The sequence below is a fragment of the Diceros bicornis genome, chromosome 12, assembly GCF_020826845.1.
Source record: "Diceros bicornis minor isolate mBicDic1 chromosome 12, mDicBic1.mat.cur, whole genome shotgun sequence".
Classification (NCBI taxonomy): Eukaryota; Metazoa; Chordata; class Mammalia; order Perissodactyla; family Rhinocerotidae; genus Diceros; species Diceros bicornis.
Genome location: NC_080751.1, coordinates 38845033 through 38865771, shown reverse-complemented (window position 1 = coordinate 38865771; position 20739 = coordinate 38845033). Strand labels below are relative to the sequence as shown.

The 20739-nt window shown below is 47.3% G+C and overlaps 1 protein-coding gene across 2 annotated transcripts in view; it reads left to right on the top strand.

Annotated features, from left to right (window-relative positions):
• EPAS1 (endothelial PAS domain protein 1) overlaps positions 1 to 20739 on the top strand; it is an 86652-nt gene that overhangs the window by 62580 nt on the left and 3333 nt on the right. Inside the window, exons 7-15 of one of the 2 annotated variants that reach the window (XM_058551309.1) lie at positions 7063 to 7169; positions 13005 to 13152; positions 13843 to 14057; positions 15162 to 15352; positions 15930 to 16040; positions 17586 to 18076; positions 19131 to 19257; positions 19520 to 19637; positions 19983 to 20156. In XM_058551309.1, coding sequence (XP_058407292.1) covers positions 7063 to 7169; positions 13005 to 13152; positions 13843 to 14057; positions 15162 to 15352; positions 15930 to 16040; positions 17586 to 18076; positions 19131 to 19257; positions 19520 to 19637; positions 19983 to 20156 — 1682 coding nt within the window. The remainder of the gene's footprint in view (positions 1 to 7062; positions 7170 to 13004; positions 13153 to 13842; positions 14058 to 15161; positions 15353 to 15929; positions 16041 to 17585; positions 18077 to 19130; positions 19258 to 19519; positions 19638 to 19982; positions 20157 to 20739) is intronic. The other variant, XM_058551310.1, reaches the window with a different exon arrangement.

Below are 20739 nucleotides of genomic sequence, written 5' to 3'. Positions count from 1 at the left end.
CTTGTCATCCCTAGATAATAAAAAAGAGGGATTGTTTTTAAGCTTAAGACTTTGATCCTTGTTAAAGTGAAGAAAAAAAGTCCTCTGTAAAGCGTAAGTCAAAGTTATCCATCATTTATTATCTTGTTTTGAATGAGTTTCAGGTCATTTCCTGAAAGCAACTAACCTTTGGATAAAAGAAGAGGGAAAAAACATGAGGATCTGGAGGCCTAGGAGTGGGTGAAGAGGAAGTGGACACAGAAAAGGGAGAGCCCCTGTGCTGGCTGCTTAGTTTGGTTCAGGGCTGGGAGGCAGAGTCGATACTGGCTTGAAGGAACCTGTGATTTAGGGCTTTGTGACTCAGAGTACAGAGGGTGATATTGCTTATAGGATCTGCTGGACGCACTGCACTTTCAGCAAAATCTTGCCTTTCCAGAGATGCAATTACATGGCCCAAACCCTGAATTCAATGGTGCTGGAGAGATGAAAGCAGAAGCGTTTAAAGACGTAGAATGCTGTGCCACACACAAGTTGTGTTTAACCGATTAGCAGATTAGTTAACAAGGGCACAGATGTGGCTTAGACAGTTTATAAAGTGACTATTTTAAGTCCTTAATCCCTAAGTGTTATTTCTCTATTGCTTTGATGAGGACCGGGATTTTATAGTTTTGGTAGTTTTTGTTTTCACTCTTTGTATTGGGATGGGGAAAAGCATTCTCTGTCTCAACCATATTTTTTCCTTGATATCCTTGAGATCAATGCTTCAAAAACCAACATTTCCATATCATAGCTAATGGGATGAGGAGGGCTTTCCATTTTAATCAGGGAACTCACTAGACTTAATGACATCTGACACACGTGAGGGGCTGTGGTTTCCCACAAAGGAGATTATTTTCCCATAAGGAAAATTAGAAAGAATCTGATAAAATAAGGCAATTAGAATCCACAGAATCACTTCTGAGGCTGTTTGGTATTTTTTCTTAGATGCCTTGAGACCATAGACATAATCAAACAAAAAAAGAAAAGAGTCATGAAGAAAAAAAGAAAGAAAGTGAGGAGAAAAATAAAACAGAAAGAAGAGAGAAAAGGGGACTCTAATCTTGTGTTTAACTCTCTGGTTCCCAAAATCAACTGAACCTGAAACAACCTATTCTGAAACATCTGAAATTGAATAAAGGAATGCAGATGGTTCAAAATACATTTGTCTTGCTCATCTTAGTAAAGGGTCAGAGGACCATATTAAAATCCGGTATTAATTATCTGAAACACAGTAAGTATTTGAAAAGTGAATTCTATAACAATTTATATGCCAATCACATTTATGTGTAGATGGTCAACTGCTCTAGACAAGGGGAGACAGTTGAGTTGCAAGGTTAAAAAAGAAGAATGTTCTGATTATCAGTGTAATTGACGATCTCATCTCCATTTATGACACACACAGAGGCGTTATACTCTGTTTCCTTAAACTAGTGAGCAACTAATTAATGAACTGCTATTTATTGAGCATCTGCTATGTATCTAACCCTGTGCCAGAGACTATTACATCAAAGAAGTAAAAGAGATGATTCCTGATCTCCAAGATTTTAAGGTTTGAGACACAGGCAACTTAATGAAACCACAGTGAATGATACAAAATAGAGCATTCCATTCACCCAAAAGGAAGACAAAAGTTGTTCCCAAGTAGTTTAACTTTAAAATGGGGTGGCTCTTAGATTCATGTGGAGGTGCCATCTAGTGGCGAAAGAGAATAACTGAGAAAGACTAATTCACATAATCCCACTGTGATTCTGTCAGTTTCACATCTCCCTGTTTCTTAGAAAATAATTATAAAAGCAAATTCCATGAATCAGAGCAGTATCACTGAGAGGGTTATCAAGACTACAGTAAAAATTTCAAATTAACAAAGTGTCATGCAATCTTTACAGATAAACAATTTGAGGACAACTCTGTTTTGTCATTGGGTTAAGGCAATATAAGGCTTAATAATATGAGGAGTTGCAGTTTAATAAATTGTCTGCATTTCAAATTCTGAGAATCAAATTTATTATGAATTCTTTTTGTAAAAAGAAGTTGGGATAAAAGTGAGGGGATAGTTGAACATCATAAAGAGAATGTCAATAAAGAAAATTGGAAAAAGCCATAAATTGTAAAACACACATCAAAACACCTAGAAGACAACAGTGTTGAAGTCTGAGAAGAAAATAGGCTGACTTCATGCAAATTAATAGTAAAAGATTATATACTTTCATTGCATATTGAGATACATTTAGTGTTATTTTACTTTTTTTGAGGATGGGTGGCATCTTTAAATTCGTGATCTTTCAGGTTAATACATTACCTGTGGTTTTTTAGTTTCATCTATAGTTGATTCTAAATATTTTTGTAGACATACACATTAGCCTTTCTCTACGCATTTGATGTAAGAGGGTTTATTGTGTTTTTTTAAATCCTTGAGTTAGAAGAAACTTGAAGTGCTCTCCTTGTGCATCTGTGTCTCCTCCAAATGGCAGTGTTCTGAAATCGGCGTTAATGGAGTTTAAGCGTATTGATATAGAAGAAATGCTTATGTTATCCTGTCTAATCTTTTCTGCTTGAAACACTCTCCGGAACAGGCAGCTCTACAAATTCTCCTTGGAATTTATTTCAAAATTCAGTAGACTTCACAATTCAAAAATTATTCCTTCTACACGATCTGCTTCTCTCTTGCTACAATTCAAAGCACATTTCCTCTCACTGCTTGTGTGTTTCAAGGTAATGCAAGGCAGCCGTGGCATCTGGTGTCCCTCAGAATGGGGATGGTCCAGGATTAACCAGGGCTACCGTCCTACGTATAAATGCACCCCACCTATAACATATCACACTGACGGGAAGGAAACTGATGTTCTGTTAACTACAGAGCTTGTTGTATGGATTTTATGTAACTGTGTAATATTTGAGGAAAATACAAGGCTTAAGTACTGTTGTTTAAAGCAAACAAAGTCTGGATAAAAATATATTAAAACAGAAAGATTGAAATCTGAGTTAGTGAATAGACTGGATATTATTAAGAAACTGCAATTTCAAAGCTTATAAGCACATATAGAAACCAAAGTGAGGTGAATCAAGTGTTGCCTAGGAGAGGCCATTGCCAGAAGGGTGGAAGGAAAGCAAGCAGATTTTAATAGAAGTATGGTTTATTAGCAGATGCATTCCTTGGAAAACAAATAGGTGGTTACAAAGCACTTAAAACTTTTATCCTCTTAAATAGTTTAAATACTCTCTAACCATCTTGTTTACATGATTAATTTACTTAGCAAATCCGTTACTCCTGGGGGGACAGGGGTGAAAACAGCCAGACCTTGTTTGACTGCAGGCATTGGTGTCTGAAGTCAAGGAGCTTGCTGCCGCGTCCTCTGTGGACGGGCACTTGGCGGTGTCTCTGGGAAGAGGAGTGAGCTGTCTCAGGCCTTCGGCCTGGATTCCTTCTGCCTTCAGAGGCGATGGCACTGACACTGTAGCCAAGAAAGTAATTTTTTTCCCAGCACTCAGCCACAGGTAGTCCACGTTGAAAAGAGCCTCTGAACATTTTTAAAAGTAAAGAGTAACTGAAGGGCAATGAATAACTGTCATTTTACATTGTGAAGGCATATCTAACTTTGAAATCCAAAGCCCGGCAGTGTGATCCATATGTTTACTTGGGGTAACACTAACTTCAGAATTTAACAACCTTTTTCCTCTATATTTTCTATTTTCCTTTTTTCTTTCCTCCTTCTTCCTCTGCCTCCTGTGGCTGCCTCTCCATGTCTACATCTCTCTCCTCACCTCATCCTTGACCTGTTTCTTTTTCCACTTGATTATTAAAGAGTGACTTCTATTCTTCTCATTTCTGAATTCGGGCAAATTGAGCCCTTTTACATTTCCCTCTTCTCTAAACAGCCTTACTGAGTCAACTTTGTAAATTTATGGGTGACCCCAAACTGTTTTTTTTTTCCAGTGAGTTAGGGGCCCTTAATTAGAAAGAAAAAAATAGTTGCCCCTTATGGAGAGAGCAGATGAAGTTGTGTTATCACAGCCAAGCTCTGGAGGCTTCTCTGAGACAGAGGGAAATTAGCGGGGACAGCCTTTCTGTGCTGTCGTGGCCGACCCTATAAACAAGCTCGGTTCATTAACCTCCCCACTGGCGTCTGCGTGCCTGCAAATGGAGGCTGATGACCATTAGCTTTAAGTTGGGGTTTCCTGGCTTTGTGAAGTTTGACCATTCGACTGTTCTTCAATTGTGTTTGGAGTATGTGTATTTCCCAGTTTTTATAGTAGTCTGTTTAAAGGAATGAAGAAAGAGACATTCAATATTTATTTTAGTTGACAAGATAAATGAAGGCTGCTACTAGGAAGATAGCTGGCAATTCTGAAATCCACATTTGTTTGTCTACTCCCAAAACATGCCCATTGTGTGCCTTTGAATGGATGGTACATTAATGAGATTTAAAAAATATTTTATTATGAGACTGATTATAATAAATATTTACTTTGAACATTTTAATTTAAAGATTCTAATCTTCAAAGAAAATTTAGTTTCTTCAGGGAGTAGAGTCAAATCTTTCCTAGAATTCCCATAGCCTCATTTTTGACAGTCTCTAGAAAATTCTAGACCTGTCCAGGAACAGAAGCAGTTTATCTGGCAAATCAGTGAGCCGGTAAGTGGCTGGCCTCTTGTCAGCAGGGTACAATTAGTACAATTCTGATTCCCAGGCTAAGCCTGAAAGGCACCAGACCCTAGAGAAAAGCTATTTGGTTGTGGAAAAGGAAGGGCCAGTGCTGTTCTACTGTCTCCTTGTTCTTCCCTAATCTCCACCTTGGCTAAGGTACTATTGGGTGCCAGCCCTGGGGTTAGAGTACCAGCCCTGGGGTTAGGCTGCCTCTGATGACTTCAGAGACCTCTCTACTCAGGGCCAAGTGAGGGGACAGAACCTCCCAGTCTGAGACCAGCTGGCTGGTTCAAGTGAGCTGCTGGACTCTCGCTGCAGAAATCTCTGCTGGGCTGAATCAGCTGAGACCTAAGCTTCTCAGCCCTGTTGGGCTGTCCCTTGTTGGGTAAAGACCTTAACCCCCAAGTCTCACCTTAGCAGAGAACTTCCCTCTTCCCTGCCTACATCAACATCAGACACACATTAAACATTGAAGAAATGATGGGTTAAATATCATGAGGGGTTCTGCTGAGGGCTGTGTGTGTGCGCACCACATGCATTGAGACAGGTAATCATGTTCTAGGAGGAAAAGTAGATCATTAGCGCCCAGATTCCCTAGCAGTGCTGGGATAGACAGGGCTCTTGTTTTACCTTCGGTCCAAAGAGAAAATCAATCCACTGGTCAGAAACTCAGGTATTTATGGAGCGTCCATTGTAGGGGAAGCCAAAGGGGAAAGTGGTCTCTGAGTTAGGGGTTAAGAGTCTAGGAGGTAGAGAAACGAATCCATAATTCTCTGTGACACTGTGTTCACCTATTAAGACTTCATGATGAGGAAGAATTGGAGAGGGCTCTGTGGAGAAGTCAAGGGCAGAGAGAAGAGAATACATCAGGTTTCTGCAGCAAGAATGAGTTTGCCAGAAGTGAGAACTGTGAGGAGAGGGGTCCTCCAGAGCAGAGGGTCCACGACACGTGGCAGGTCAGTTGAAAATCAAACTGCTCAGAAGATGGAGACTAGATTCTGGGGGCACTTGGAAGTTGGGCAGAGCTTATTTTTCTTGTGGTTGGTCATAGAGAAAGCTGAAGATGCTTAACTAAGGGAGTCACAGGGTGGAAATAATATTTTAGGATGACTTAGTCTGATAGATGTATGCAAAACCCGTTTGGAGGAGGAGGGAGAGTAGACACAGGAAGCCAAGGAGTCACTGCTTCTGCTTCCCTCTCCGTCTTATCAGTCTCCAACATGCATAAATGACAGGGCATTCCCAAAAGTCATGCATTCTGAAACAGAGCTTGTGATGATGGGAATGTAGCATCACTTCTAACTCGCGATAGGCCGAGTTAACAAGACAATGAGCCCATTAGAAAAACTGTATGAGATAACAAAGATTACGAGAGATAACATTTAGGTATGACGTGGGAAAGCAGCTAATCTGGTGGTTCCTGGGCAGGGCTTGTTTATTTTAATGATTCCAGTACAGAGGAAAGGGTCCTAAGAGTGTTAAGTGATTCTTCATGGCTCTCCACATTTGCCTTTTCTCTGCACACTTCCCATCAAAACCAAACACGTTACAGGATGAAGAAAGGGACATTTGGGACAGTCAAGGCCCATTGTTTCAGAGCTGCCCGTTTATCAGAGAATGTAATGAGGAGGCACATTTCTGTGACTGTGATTTTATGTTTCTTCCTCTCAGCACCTCCAGCCCTCCCTCCTTTCCTTGAAATAGAGAAGGACAAGTAGAAGAACCCATGAAAGGAAGACCCGATGTCCTAGAGATGTCTGAGGTCACCAGGCAGGACCTGGGGAGAGGCACCCAGAGGAGTGAAGGTTTAAGCACAGGCGAGGTTCTCCCTGCCCCAGGTTCCTCCTCACTCTGTGGTTAACACACACACAAAGGCCGATGCCGTGCTTTTTCCCCACTTACGGCCACATAATTTCCACTCATTTATATCATCCTCTCCTAGAATAAGCTCGATCTAGTAATCAGGAGCCCCTGATTTTTGTTTTTGCTCTGTCCCTGGACACTTGTTTGGACATCAAGCAAACTGTCTGCCCTCCCTGAATCTCTACTCACTTGTCTCAAAAACTAGGGTTGGGGGTGTGTGAGAGCCCCTTCTTTGGTTCTTAGAGACTAGGCATATGTGTATATTGGGGTGGGGGGTAGGGAGTCCCCTGAATGGGTGCTTTTCTTCCTCCCCAAGTGTGACTTTAGGAAGGACAGGAGAGTGGAGGAGGTTGGGTGGACCCACAGCAGCAGATTGGCCACCATGTTTTTTTCTAGGATGAGTGGTGCGACCAGGAAGTCTAGAGTGTGTTCATCTGAATGTGTGCATTTGATTTACCTTCTGGATTCAGCTCCTTGAGCCCTTGCCCACATTAATCTGGCCTCTCTTCCCCACATGCTTTTTTTTTAAATTCAGAATCACAGAACTGGTTGGTTACCACCCTGAAGAGCTGCTTGGCCGCTCAGCCTATGAGTTCTACCATGCACTGGACTCAGAGAGCATGACCAAAAGTCACCAGAACCGTAAGTTCCTGGAGTGCCCCATGTGGCTTCCTTGTGTCTGTGGAATCTGGCCTTGAGTGGAGTGTGACTGGTGAGACAGGAGAAGACGGGTCACTTCCTTCACAGAGCCACCACTTGTGTGGCAGACAAGACTCATGTGTTCATGTTGATTACAGAACCAAGGCTGCTACCGGCCTATATGCCATCTTCATGCAAATTAGGAAAAAAGCCCCTTCCTCCGGGAGGACACACCCACGCCAAGGCATACAGTTGGAGAGTGGAAGATGGGCTGAATCTCAGTCCCTGCATACCACCTCCACTGAGAACTCCTGTGCAGTTAACAGTCTGCACAACCCTATGGATCAGCCCTGTAGAAAGTAATACTAGACAACATGTAATCAACTTGGATTACGTATAAGTACTTGTGTTCAGAGAAGAGGAGGGCTGGGAGAGTTCAGGAAAGGAGAGGATGGAGCACTTGAATTGGACCTTGAAGGACAGGGGTTGGGGGGATTGGGCTAAACAGAAAGAAAGAGAGTAGAGCACCAACTTAATAGATGTGTTGAGGTAGGCCATGGCTTTCCAGAAGTTTGCTTGCTAGAGCAAGAGAAGTCAGTTGGAGGAGGCTGTGCAGGCAATCCAGTGGTGGCATATGGAAACTGTGCCTTGTAGCTTAAAAGAGAACCTGAATTATGAAAGGATCCTAGAACAGGACTGTCCAATAGAATTTTCTGCAATGGAAATATTCTACATCTGCACAGTCCACATGTGACCTATGCAGTACTTGAAATGTCTAGTGCAACTGAAGAACTGAATTTTTAAAATTTAATTTTAATTAATTAAATTGAAATAGCCACACTTGGCTAGTGGCTACCATATTGGACAGGGCATTTCTAGTGCATTCACTTGGCCACGTTCCCAATTCAGGCTTACTATTTGCAGGTGATCCCAGACAATTTCCTTGAATCCATACAGCCCATCAACATGTAAGGACTCTGAGTCTATAACCCTATACTTGGTCTACTGGGGGACTTGGAAATGGATAGGATTGCTCCCTGCCCTATTTCTGAGGGAAAAGGAGGGTTGTGGGAGCTGTGGAAGCAAGGTGACTCATACCTTTAGCCTTAGTTTCTAGCATAGGCTTGGGTACAGTACAGGCAGTAAATGAATGATAAACCCAAGGGAAAAAACATATTTGGGAAAGAATGCTTCAAAATAAGTGTCCATAGTGGTGCAGATGGAGCTGCTGAGAGGATTATAGAAGCATTAAAAATGGGTAAGGCAAATCTGAAAAGATTGCCACTGGCCCTGCTGATCTGAGGCTCCCAGGATTAGCTGTGGCTTGGAGTGGCAGTGAAGAAAATGGAAGTGCAGCTATCTGTCCATTGTTCCTAAATCCATCCATCTATCCCAGTTAGGACAGCTGAAGTTCAGAGCAACTAACAGGTTAGCAACCCCATAAACTGGATGTGAGCACAATTAATATTCTCTTAAGGTGTGAGATCTTTTATCTTTCTAATTGGTTTCTCTGCTTCTTCCTCATGCTTTCAGGTTTGATCTGACAGTGCAACAGGGCCCTTTATGATTTCTCAGAGAAGTTTCTAGCTATGCTGTCTGTCAAAAATAATAATAATAGTAATAATAAACAAACAACCTAGACTTGGGCCCCTTTAGGGACCTAGGGATGGGGGAAGGAGATGGAGGTACTCTTGTGTGCCTAGACCACAAGGTTGGGTGTGACCCAGCCCTCGCTGGCCCCAGCTTTGAAATTGTAGGATGTGCTTCCAGCCTGCACTTTGGGATTCCCCATGCTTTTCTGGTCCACGACTGTTCCTGCTCCTGAAGTCATCCTGACACTGGGACTCAGGGACCTGGACCAGCTGACCCACTGATTCCCCAGGGCCTGGCTTTCTGGGCCTTCTCTCCTTTAGATGTAAAATTGGGGGAAAGTCCAGCCTGCCTTCTCAGCCAAGGGTGAAGTCAAAGCAGGGGACTATTTACAATAATAAAAGTTTCTGGAAATTCTTGGAGGACCCTGTCGTACTTTATCTTCTAGGGTAGAAAGGTGGAGGAAGCTACTGTCAAAGAGAACAAACATGGTGACTTCCCTCCAGGCATATAAAAAGGATCTTTCTCCTTCTTCTTCTTCTTAGAAAATCTTTGATCTTTAGAAAAGAGCTGGGGTAAAAAGTTTGTCATATCAGTTTTCTGCTGACTCCAGGGAGAATATGGTACTTTTTATTGAACCCATGTGTTTAAGCATTAGGCACATTTAAAGGTAATTCACAGCCCAAATAGAAATCACAGGCTCTCTTCTTCTCCGGACGGGACCAAGTCAGGCTGCTCTGAGCTCAGAGGCCTATACCCAGCCAGCAAGCCTGAGTCCAGCAAATAGAAATCTGCATGGGTTGGAAATTGGGTTAATGCCAGCTCAAAATAAAAAGCATCTATTTTTGTCTTCCTCTCTCTCTCTTTCTCTCTCTCTCTCATTGGGTTTGTGCAAATAAAGTTGCACCACAGACTCACACTCATGCTGCGGAATAATTGGAGGCCAAGTTTGAGGCCAGTCTGGGTTTACACACCAGCCTCCCAAATTTCCGCACGTATGTGTGTCTTAGCCTGTGAAGGTGTACGGTTGAAATTGCTGGGGAAGCTCAGTCCTCAAACCAGATTTAGATAATTGAAAGCCATCATTTCCAAATGGATTAGTAATTTATACATTGTTACTCTCAGAGGGGAGGGGTTGGGGAGGGGTTGGGGAGGGGGTTGGTTTCTCTTTGTTGTGTGAGGACATTATGTGCTCTTAGGAAAACAAGATTAAAGGCCATAAAAAGCCTATCTACCAAGTAGCAGGCCCCTCACCAAGGCTGCCATTAATGAACAGATGATTAGAAAGCAGGGTAATTATATTCTCCTGACAGAGCAGGCCCTCGCCTGCAATTGCTAGAAATGCAGTTAAAACCTTTGCTCACTGCACTGTTTAATCAAAAAGAATAAGAGCCCTGAATTTTGTCTGCATTAAGAACCGTCTAAATAAGTTAACTCCAAGCACTTGAGATTGTGCAAGAATCATTTCGCTGCAGCAAGGGCGCCTCAATGGGGCAGAGAGAGGGAGATCAGGGAGGTCAGAAGTCACTTCTTTGGCCGAGTAACTCATTACTCCATTTGGTGGATGGAGACGTGGCCCACAACCCTGCCAGTAGTCCACGATGGTTTAGCACAGTGGCAACAGCAAATTTAGTCTCCCCAGTGAACTGTCGCTCGGGGGAATGTAGTAGGAGAGCGCTGTACTGGGAGCCACAACGCTTGTCTAGCCCGGACTGTGTCGCTACTGTCCTGTGTGATGTTGAGCAGCTCACAATCCCTCTGGCCTCAGTTTTCCTCATGTTAAAAGAAGATGATATCTCTCCTCCCAACAGCACAGATTTTCTTAGAAAGATCAGACAGCGATGATACAACCACTTTGGAAAAAATTTGGCAGTTTCTTATAAAGTAAACATACGCTTAGCATCTGACTCAACTGTTTCACTCCTAGCTACGCTCACAATATATGTCCGTGCACAGATTCATACTGAAATGTTTATAGCAACTTTATTCATAATAACCAAAAATTGAAAACAACTCCAACATCCATCAACAGGTAGATGGATAAACTGATTATGGTATAGCCATATGATAGAATAGTACTTAGCAGTAAAAAGGAACAACAACATGAGGAATCTGGGAAAAGAATGCTGAGTGAAAAGAAGCCAGGCACAAAAGAGTCCATACCCTTGTATGATTCCACTTATATGAAAATGGAGAAAAGATCATTTCAATGTATAGTGACAGAAAACAGATCAGTGGTTGCCTGGGACCAGGTGTGGCAATGGGGATTAACAGTCAAGAGGCGTAAGGAATTTGGGGGAGGATTATGGACAAGTTTTACACCATTGATTGTAGTGATAGTTACAAGAGTGTGTGCATTTGTCATAACTCAGTGAACTGTATACTTAAAATGGGTTCATTTTTTTATTGAAGGTAAAATAATCTCACTAAAGTTGATTTTTAAAAGTGAAAACCAATCCAAAAAAGCTTAGATCACGAGTCTTTCATTTGGACGATAATCCTGCCTACTGTTTCCACTGAGGGGGCCTTTCAGCAAATCGCTCAATAGTTGTAAGCCTCAGTTCCTTCAGATGTAAAACAGCAATAATAATGGATACTCGTGATGTTATTTTGTATTAAATGAGGCGATGATAACACCAACCCTTACTGATGCTTTATGTGCCAGGCACTGTTCTCATTGCTTTGCGGAAATGAGTTCATCCTGAGACAGTTTTGAACACTGCAAAGCACTGTACACATGTGAGTTACAGGCACCTTCCGGTGCCTGTTCAATTTTTTAAGAGGGTAAAATGTGCCAAGAAAAACATAAACGTGAAGGATCCCAAGCAGCGTTAGTATGAACTAAGCTGCATTCCTCAACCACACAGGGGTGGTGAATGGAGCCCTGGGCCACGAACCTGCCAGGAGCATCTGGATATTCTCCCACAGGGCTCCTCACGACATTATCTATAGACGTGGGCATCTGCGTATTAGTAACTTTGGGGAAGATGTGGCTTTTCCTATACAGCATTTGTTGGTGACGTTCAGTCAACATTTTTGTACCTGATAAGCCAGGTAAACAGAGTTGGCCCTCAATACAAACAGCTGTGGTATACTGAGTAGCTAATAATGATAATTATTATCATTCCTATTATTATCATCAAGACCTTATTTTGCAGATGAGGTAACCAAATCCCAGAGGTATTGTTCTTCTCCCCAAATCCCTGTGCTAGGAAGATTTCCTAATCCTTCTACCTTGCCTCTTTGCAATTCTCTGTGATTTGAGGGTTTCTGAGCTGGGATTCTGAAGAATGAATTCCCAAGGAATGAAAGTAAACGGGCAGTTCAGGAAACTACCGGAAATTCTAACATCAGTAGACTTTAAAGGGATTTATTGGTTTCTTTTTAATGGGAGCTAATGGAGCATTCTGGACTGGGGAAGAGGACAGTCTGGGATGTGGGACCCCTTCCCAATACTTTTATACAGTAAAACAAATGTTAAGTAAACAATCTGGAAGAGGAAAGAAGTCATAGGTAGGCAGCCTCGTTGGGCAGCTGAGAGAAGAAGGGACGTGAAGGACTTAGCATGGCTTTTAAAGAGGCTGTGAATACGCTGCTGGGGGCCCAGCCGTTTCTCAGCCCCAGCCGGGGAGTGAGGTGGCTTGCCTCCTCCTTTGCTATGGGTCACAAACCTTCTGTGGCCCTAAGGGTGGCAGGCCTGACAGATGACCTGGAAAGATCAAGGATGTCAGTTTCTTAAAAAACTGCTTTTCTTCACAAGCAGAGTGTTGGTGGTGGGTCTGCTATGAAGGGCTGCCCTGAGGACAGGCTCTCTCCATGCTGCTTGCAAGTACCCTGCCACGTGGAGTAGTTGACAGAGGAGGCTCTCTTACCCAGGGTGCTCGTTTGGATCCAGCTGGTCCCCCTGGGGTCAGAGGGGACTTCTTCTCATTGAACCCTTGGGGGGAAAGTAGGGCAGGTGCTGCTTTTGGCCCAGCGTGGTCAGTGAGCTGACTTGTCAAGGGATTGATGATGGGCCACTCCCTCACCAGACAGCCTTGGGCAAGTCATTTAACCCCTCTGGACCTCCTTTTCCTATATTTAAAATGAAGAGTTGGGTGAGATGATCGCTAAGCTCCCTTCCAGCTGATTTTCCCCCGTCTTCACTGTCCTGGTCCCCAGTCTTGTCTGTTTCTCTGCAGACTGCCCTCCCCATGGGGTCTCACTCCCCAGCCTCCCTAACCTCGGGCTCCATTTCTCCTCTCCTAGTGTGCACCAAGGGTCAGGTGGTGAGCGGCCAGTACCGGATGCTTGCGAAGCATGGGGGCTATGTGTGGCTGGAGACCCAGGGGACGGTCATCTACAACCCTCGCAACTTGCAGCCTCAGTGCATTATGTGTGTGAACTACGTCTTGAGGTGAGTGTGTGAGGGCCTCAGGGCTGGGTGTGCAGGGTTCCCGAGCTCCCCAGACTGAAGACGGCAATCCCAGGGAAGGCTGAGCCTCTCAGAGCCTGGACACCATGTCTGTGAGCTCTTTGCAGTGCTAATCCTCATGACCCAAGGGACTCGCTTGGATGTTTTGGGAACAGTGGGACATTTGGGATTTCCCCTTCATGGTGTTTTTTCTGCCTCTTCCGCCTTGTCTGTCGTCTGTGTCGTACCTCTCACCCACGTGGGGAGGCAGATAGAACACAGTCGTCACTGAATAAGTATTTTCTGAATGGGGAAAAGGGGGAGACTCACTCGTGCTTTCTGGGAGAAGATGTAACACCTTCTCTCTGTAGCACATGGGAAGAAGGTGGAGAAAGTCATTGCTGGGGTGAAACAAACAAAAGCAAAAGCCCTCAGACCTGTGTACACCATGCAACCCACGCACAATAATAAAACAGCATCCAAGACAGATAGGTATTCAGAGAGCACTCTCGGCCTCACTACCTGCACGACTCCAAACTTCCATCATGGGGTTCTTTACAAAATGCTGACACACAGTGTCCACACCCATGTCGTTGGCTGAGAGACTTGGCTGTCAGGGTTTCCATGTCTAGGGGAGCAAAAGGATTTTGCTAGAAAATGTGGAAGATCTGAAATGCCCTCTTGTCCCGATAGTGAGATTGAGAAGAACGACGTGGTGTTCTCCATGGACCAGACAGAATCCCTCTTCAAGCCCCACCTGATGGCCATGAACAGCGTCTTTGACAACAGTGGCAACGTGGCTGCGTCTGAGAAGAGTAACTTCCTGTTTGCCAAGCTGAAGGAGGAGCCCGAGGAGCTGGCCCAGCTGGCCCCCACTGCGGGAGATGCCATCATTTCTCTGGATTTCGGTGGGTGCTTCCTAGCTGAGCCGGGGCTCATCAAACCCTCTTGTGGTGGGAGCGCTTCTTACCGTAACAGGCCTCCCTGGCTCCAGCTTTTCCGTGAGCAGAGCTGCTTTCCCTGAGTCCCACTAATCATCTGTTAGTGGCTGCTCTGTGCTGGGCACCAAAGAATAACACATGTACCTGCCCTGGAGTCAGGCCGTCCTCCTCCTGGCCCTGTGAAGCACTGGACGAGCTGGGGTTATGGTTATCCATGGTTATCCCACAGGCAGCGGGAGTCTGAGATGAGAGATGCTCTGAGGCCACTGGCGCATTTTCACAGAGAGGGCAGATCTCCACCTGAGCCTTGAAGGGCAGATTGCTTGTTTAGGTAGAGAGCTAGGTTGAAATAATGTTAGGAGAAATAGTTCCAGAAACATGGATGGAGAAGAGATTGAGGCCCAGGGTAAGCCCTCCTATGCACTACTTCTCGAAACTGTTTGCCTGTCCCACCAGACGTGAGTCCCAGTGGCCCCAGGCAGTTTTCAGCCCTCCCCCGCCCCATGCTGGAAGCACTCTTGATGTGTACCTGGGAAGCCCCTTGCTCCCCAGATTGTGATGCACCGTCACCCCCCGAGCCTTGTGTGGCTTCTCGAGGACTAGCTACACCTCCCTGAGCCTACCTACCCTAGACAGTCTCGGCCCCTTAAGAGGTGTTCTTGAGAGGCCACGTGAGAATTGCACCTTCAGAGAATCATCAAGGGCAGTGGGCCCTTGGACGAGAAGTCTTGCACCTCCCCAGTTTTGTGGCAATACTGAGGCAAATTGCCCAATTCTCCTCTTATAACCTCCTCATGATTGCTCTTGAAGGAAGAGTGGCTCCTAATGCATTTAGTCTCTGAAAATTAAATGCTCCAGGAGGGTGTTACCTTTAAAGGGAGTCTGTACATTGACTCATAGCCCCAGTTAAAGGCCCCTTTGTGCCCGCTAAGCCTCAGAGCACTGAGGACCTAGCCCCAGGCATGCTTTCCGACCTCTTAGGACCTTTTATGCATCCTCTGGGCTTTCTCCGCTCTGGGAGTGAGCCCAGTGGTTGTGCATGTTAACCAAGCCAGGCCCTTGCCTCCACAGGGAGCCAGAACTTGGAGGAGTCCTCAGCCTATGGCAAGGCCATCCTGCCCCCAAGCCAGCCGTGGGCCGAAGAGTTGAGGAGCCACAGTGGCCAGAGCGAGGCCAGGAGCCTGCCTGCTTTCACCGTGCCCCAGGTGGCTGCCACAGGGAGCACCACTCCCAGTGCCACCAGCAGCAGCAGCTGCTCCACGGTGAGCCCCCCACCTTGGGGTAAGGACATGGAGAGGGTGGGCTCCTCCTTCTGGCTGCTGCCAGATGGCTGAATGGACAGCCCAGACAGAAATACTGCCCTCCTCCCCCTCAAGTTATTCAGGAGCCCCCTAGGGTAGCCATGACACTTACCTGCCAGGTATTCCAGCTGTTTGTTTGCTGTCAGTATCCATCCCCACCGCCATCTAAATGAGAAGCTCCTTGAGGATGGGGGCTGAGTCACACACAGCTTTGAGCCTGTAGCTCAGTCCCTGTGCAGAGTAGTAACCATTCTGCTTAGGGCATAGAGCTGTACAGTTCCCAGAGCCCTGCCAGCCATGGTCTTTGTCCTGTTTGCTTCCTTAGGCAGGCTTATTTTATGATGAGGAGACTGAGGTCCAGAGAGGTTGATGAATTGACCTAATTCATACAGCTCGTAGGGAGTAACCCCTCTATAAATACATTCAGTGGAATGGAGTTGAATTCGTGGGTCCAGGAATGTCTTTCTGCTCCACCTTGGACTTCTGAGGAGACCAGTGCCATACTCTTGACTTGGTCACCCTCCTTCCTGGCCCCCAGCCCAGCAGCCCTGGAGACTATTACACGTCTCTGAATGATGATCTGAAGATTGAAGCAATCGAGAAGCTCTTTGCCATGGATACAGAGGCAAAGGACCAGTGCAGCACCCAGGTAGGTGGCCATGGAGATTGGGATGGTGTGCCATGCCTGCCAGCTGATGGGTGGTGAAGGGTCACGTCCATTCTGGCAGCCTCATCCGTTTGTTGTAGAGACCAGTGGGGATGCTTGGCCCAGGCCCTGGTCCCTTAAATGGGTGAGGGTGTGGGGAAATGGAGCCTGTGGTCATCCCCCTCTCCCACTTCTGCCCTCTGTTTTACCCTTGTAAAATCCAGCTCTTCCTTTTTTAACTCTCAACTTATCTTTTACTTATTGGGACAGCTTTCTTAGTGCACATGAAAACCCAAACTACAACTGAACGTTTCTTAAAGAAGCCCTGCATTTAAAAAGCATATCCAGAGTTATTAGCCATTCATAAGCAGAGGGAACAATTACTCCCTTCACAAACATATTCCTCTTTGGATTCTGAAATGACATCTGATTGACAAATTTTCATTTACACACAACTTTTTAGGAATGCGTTTATTATCTAAGGCCAAATGTTCTTGCAAAAACTCTGTAAACGGGGCTGACATGGGTGGATGGGTGCATGATTCACAAAACCCAGAGGAAAATCATGAATCCTCCATTTGTCTCAGTCTGGGTCATTCATTCCAAATTTCCGCCTTGCTCCTCAGCTTGCATCCTTATCCTGCCGGTGCAAGTTCCAGTTATTCTGTAGAAGTTTCCCTCTTTCAGCCCACCCTCTCTCTCCTCTGAACTCCTGTAGGATTTATGACTTAGTACTTGATCATAACTACCTGCTTCTGCTCTGTAACCATTGCATATAGTTATAATCATTAATGAGCTGCATCCCCCAGTGAGGGTATCATTCTCTGAAGGTAGAAACTTTTTTCTGCATCTGCTTCTAAGTATTCCCTGTAGTGCCCATCATGATCCTGGGAACCTAAGGGGTGATCTCCGAGTACTTGATAGTGGCATGAAAGTCCCGCTCCCAGTGGGGCTGGCTGTCACTCTATGAGCAGTCCACAGATACACTGGCCACTTACTGTGTGCTTAGGCCTGTGCTGGGGCAGATGAGGGAGATAAGGGCAAAGCTGCCCTTGGCTCCCCAGGAGCCATCGTGTGCACCACAGGCCTAAGGGGCAGTCACCATTGGCCCGAGTAGACAGGGATGGCTTTGGGGAGGAGGCAGGGCTTGCTGGGGCCATAAGAGGGAAGGCAGGGTTTGGACAAGTAGAATGGAGAGAGGAGAGCATTTCGGGTTGTGAGAGGGTGGTGACACCAGTGTGGTGCATGGAGGGATGACTGAGTAGAGCGTGGAGATTTGTGGCACAGGATGAAGAGGGGATGAACGGCATGGAAAGGCTAATATCACATGCTAGAAGACCATGCACATTAGGTGGACGAGTCTGAGTTTTCTTCTGATGGGCCCTAGGGAGCCCATACAGGTGTTAGAGCAGGGGAGTGAAACTGTTGAAGCTGTCCTGAGATGAAAGACTCTTGTAGGGGCCAGGAAGGATGAGGGGCTGAACTGGAATGGTGTTTGTGAGGCGACACCAACCTCTCAGCTTCTTTACCTTTGCTGTCTCACCTCAGACGGATTTCAATGAGCTGGACTTGGAGACACTGGCACCCTACATCCCCATGGACGGTGAAGACTTCCAGCTCAGTCCCATCTGCCCGGAGGAGAGGCTCTTGCCGGAGAACCCCCAGTCCATCCCCCAGCACTGCTTCAGTACCATGACGAACATCTTCCAGCCACTGGCCCCTACGGCCCCTCCCAGACCCTTTCTCCTGGACAAGTATCAGCAGCAGCTGGAAGGCAAGAAGATAGAGCCCGAGCACCGGCCCATGTCCTCCATCTTCTTTGATGGTGGGAGCAAGGCATCCCTGCCACTATGTTGTGGCCAGGCCAGCACCCCTCTCTCCTCTATGGGAGGCAGATCTAACACACAGTGGCCCCCTGATCCGCCATTACATTTTGGGCCCACGAAGTGGCCTGTTGGGGATCAGCACACTGAATCCTTGGGGGCATCACCATTGGGGCCCCCCGTCACCTCGCCCCATCTCTCCATGTTCAAGAAAAGGTAAGTAGCAGAGGCCCTTGGCTGCATTAGCAAAGGCTGTGCTGAACAGGGAGGGGACAGATAAGACACCCACTGCGGGGATCTCTGGGGCCTCAGAAGGGCTCCTTGCCCATCACCTCCTCCCCCTCCACAGTGGTCTGATACTCCATTTAGCCCAGCTCTGAAATCCGAAAGACTAGGGGGGAATCACCCCAAGGTATGTGAGGCCTCGAGCAGGATATGTTTTATCAGGGCTTGAGGAGACCAAGAGGGGACTGAGGACAGGAAAAGGGAGAGAAGTGGCTTGTCGAGGGCTTTGACCATCAGCGTCCTCCCTTCAGACCACTCCTTAGAGTGCCTTTCTTAGCCACAGAGCACAAAAAATTATTTGAGTAACTCTCCGTTCCTCCTGGAACTCTGGCTGAGTAAAGCAAAAAGATGCCCACACTCTTGCCCTGCCTTTTAGCTGCCCAGGGCCTCCATAGCAGCCCCTCTGGGCAGTGCCCAGGGTCCAGCATTACCTTCCCCATCCTGCCTTCTCCTGGATCCTTCAGATCTCCCCACAAGCCCCATTTCAACCAGCTGGGAGCTCACCAGGCTAAGTCACAGTGGTTGGTATATGACTTCTAGCCCTCAGGACCCCTGGGGCACTTGCCCGTTGCAGAGCACCCTCATTGGTCCTCAGTGGGGAGCAGTCCAGGCAGGGCCGGGGAGAGACGGGGCAGAAGAAACCCTCTAAAGACTGACGTCACCTAGCTGGACAGCCACAAATGAGGTCAGGCCTGAAGGCTGCCCGGGTACAGCTGGGTGGGTGGGCGGGCATGTGTGGAGGGAGGTGCAGGTCACTTAAGTCACCATCTCACCAGGTGGAGAAAACCAAGGAAAGGAAGCAGAGCCGCAGCTCAGGCCCACCACCCCTCCTCTGCGACTCTGCTCTTTGGGCCTTAGAGCCACCACCGTCCTACATATTAGTTCTGGAAGGGCCTAGTTTTCTGAGGGCCCTGAGATCAGATGAAGGCACTGGGTGGCATGGGGCTGCAGACTGCCTCACTTACCTCTCTCTTGGGCTTGGCAGGTCTGTAAAGGGCTTTGGGCCTCGGGGCCCAGATGTGATGAGCCCAGCCATGGTAGCCCTCTCCAACAAGCTGAAGCTAAAGCGACAGCTGGAGTACGAGGAGCAAGCCTTCCAGGACATGAGTGGGGTAAGCCATCTCCTGTCTGGCGCACTATGGGTTCCCTCCTCAGCCCCTGGGGCAGGCCGGGCGGGAAACTCTCATACTGGCTGTGAGGGCTCCGAGTGCCTGCCAGGGACAGCAGGGAAGGTGGGGCTGTGGCCTTTCAGAGAGAGCAAGCACCAGCCCCATTCCAGGCACAGCTGCTCTGCACCCCTCCCCACCCCCGACTCAGCTGGAGGACTTGGTTCTCTGGCCCTTTCCCCTCTACATCTGCCCTTCCCACACCCAGGCGGATCCACCAGGCAGCAGCACCTCACATTTGATGTGGAAAAGGATGAAGAGCCTTAGGGGCAGCGGGGACTGTCCTTTGATGCCTGACAAGCCACTGAGTGCAAACGTCCCCAATGGTGAGCAGCCGGCCTGGGCCTCCTGGGCTTGTTGGGGGAGGGCATTTGCAGGTGGAAGGGCTGAGGGCTCAGGAGCCCATCCTGGCTCCTGCACTCTCACCACCTGCCTTACCTGCCTCTCTCGGGCTTGTTAGAACAGGATGGTGTCCTCTGCCCCACCTTCCACACACCCAACTTCCCCATTTCCACTCTGGCTTGGACGATGCTCTCAGAAATCGCTGGGCTCTGAGGCCCTGGGGGCTGGCTCTAAGCTCCTTTTGTGAAGGAAGGAGGACGCTAGGGGCTTCACGCTCTCTCCCCTCCCTTGGGCCAGCATGCCCTCACTCTCCAATGTTGGTCTTTCAGACGAGTTCACTCAAAATCCGTTGAGGGGACTGGGCCAGCCCTTGAGACACCTGCCCCCACCACAGCTGCCATCTGCCGTGAGCCCCAGGGAGAACACCAAAAGTGGGTTCCCCACGCAGTGTTATGCCCCCCAGTACCGGGACTACAGCCTGCCCTCGGCTCACAAGTTGTCAGGTGGGTGCACTCAAGACCTGGATTCCCCATGCCAGGGTCTGCCGTGTGTGGGAGGGGTAAGGGCCAAGAGCTGGATGTCACAAGGCAACAGGTCTTGGCTCAGCATGAGGATGAACTTGCTGCTGTGAAAGGTTGGACAAGGGTGAGCCCTCCTTACCTGGAAGTATTGCAGCAGGGGCTGGAAGGAACCCTCCAATGATCAGGTGACATCCAGGGCTCTATGGACCCTCAGAGTCCCTGAGCCTTAAATTCCAGCTCAGCTCTGTACTTGCTGGAGGACTGAGGAAGCAGCAAGTCTAAAGGAGAGGTCTGCAGGCCAAGTGTGGAGTTCAGGCGCACATTTGTCTTCAGTAGTGGTAGCCAGCATCGCTGTTCCTGCGGTGAACCCAGGAGCTTCCTTGAACTATAGAAATCAGCGGCAAATCACATTCTTTTCAACTCAGGTCATTTCTGACTGTGAGAAGAAGAAGAGGGGATTAGAAAGGGATGGTGAACAAGTATCCATTGCTACTGTGGGGGCTACAGAGAGGTGTGAGATCTGGCCCCATCCACAAGGGAGCAAGGTCGAGTGGGAGAGGCAGGC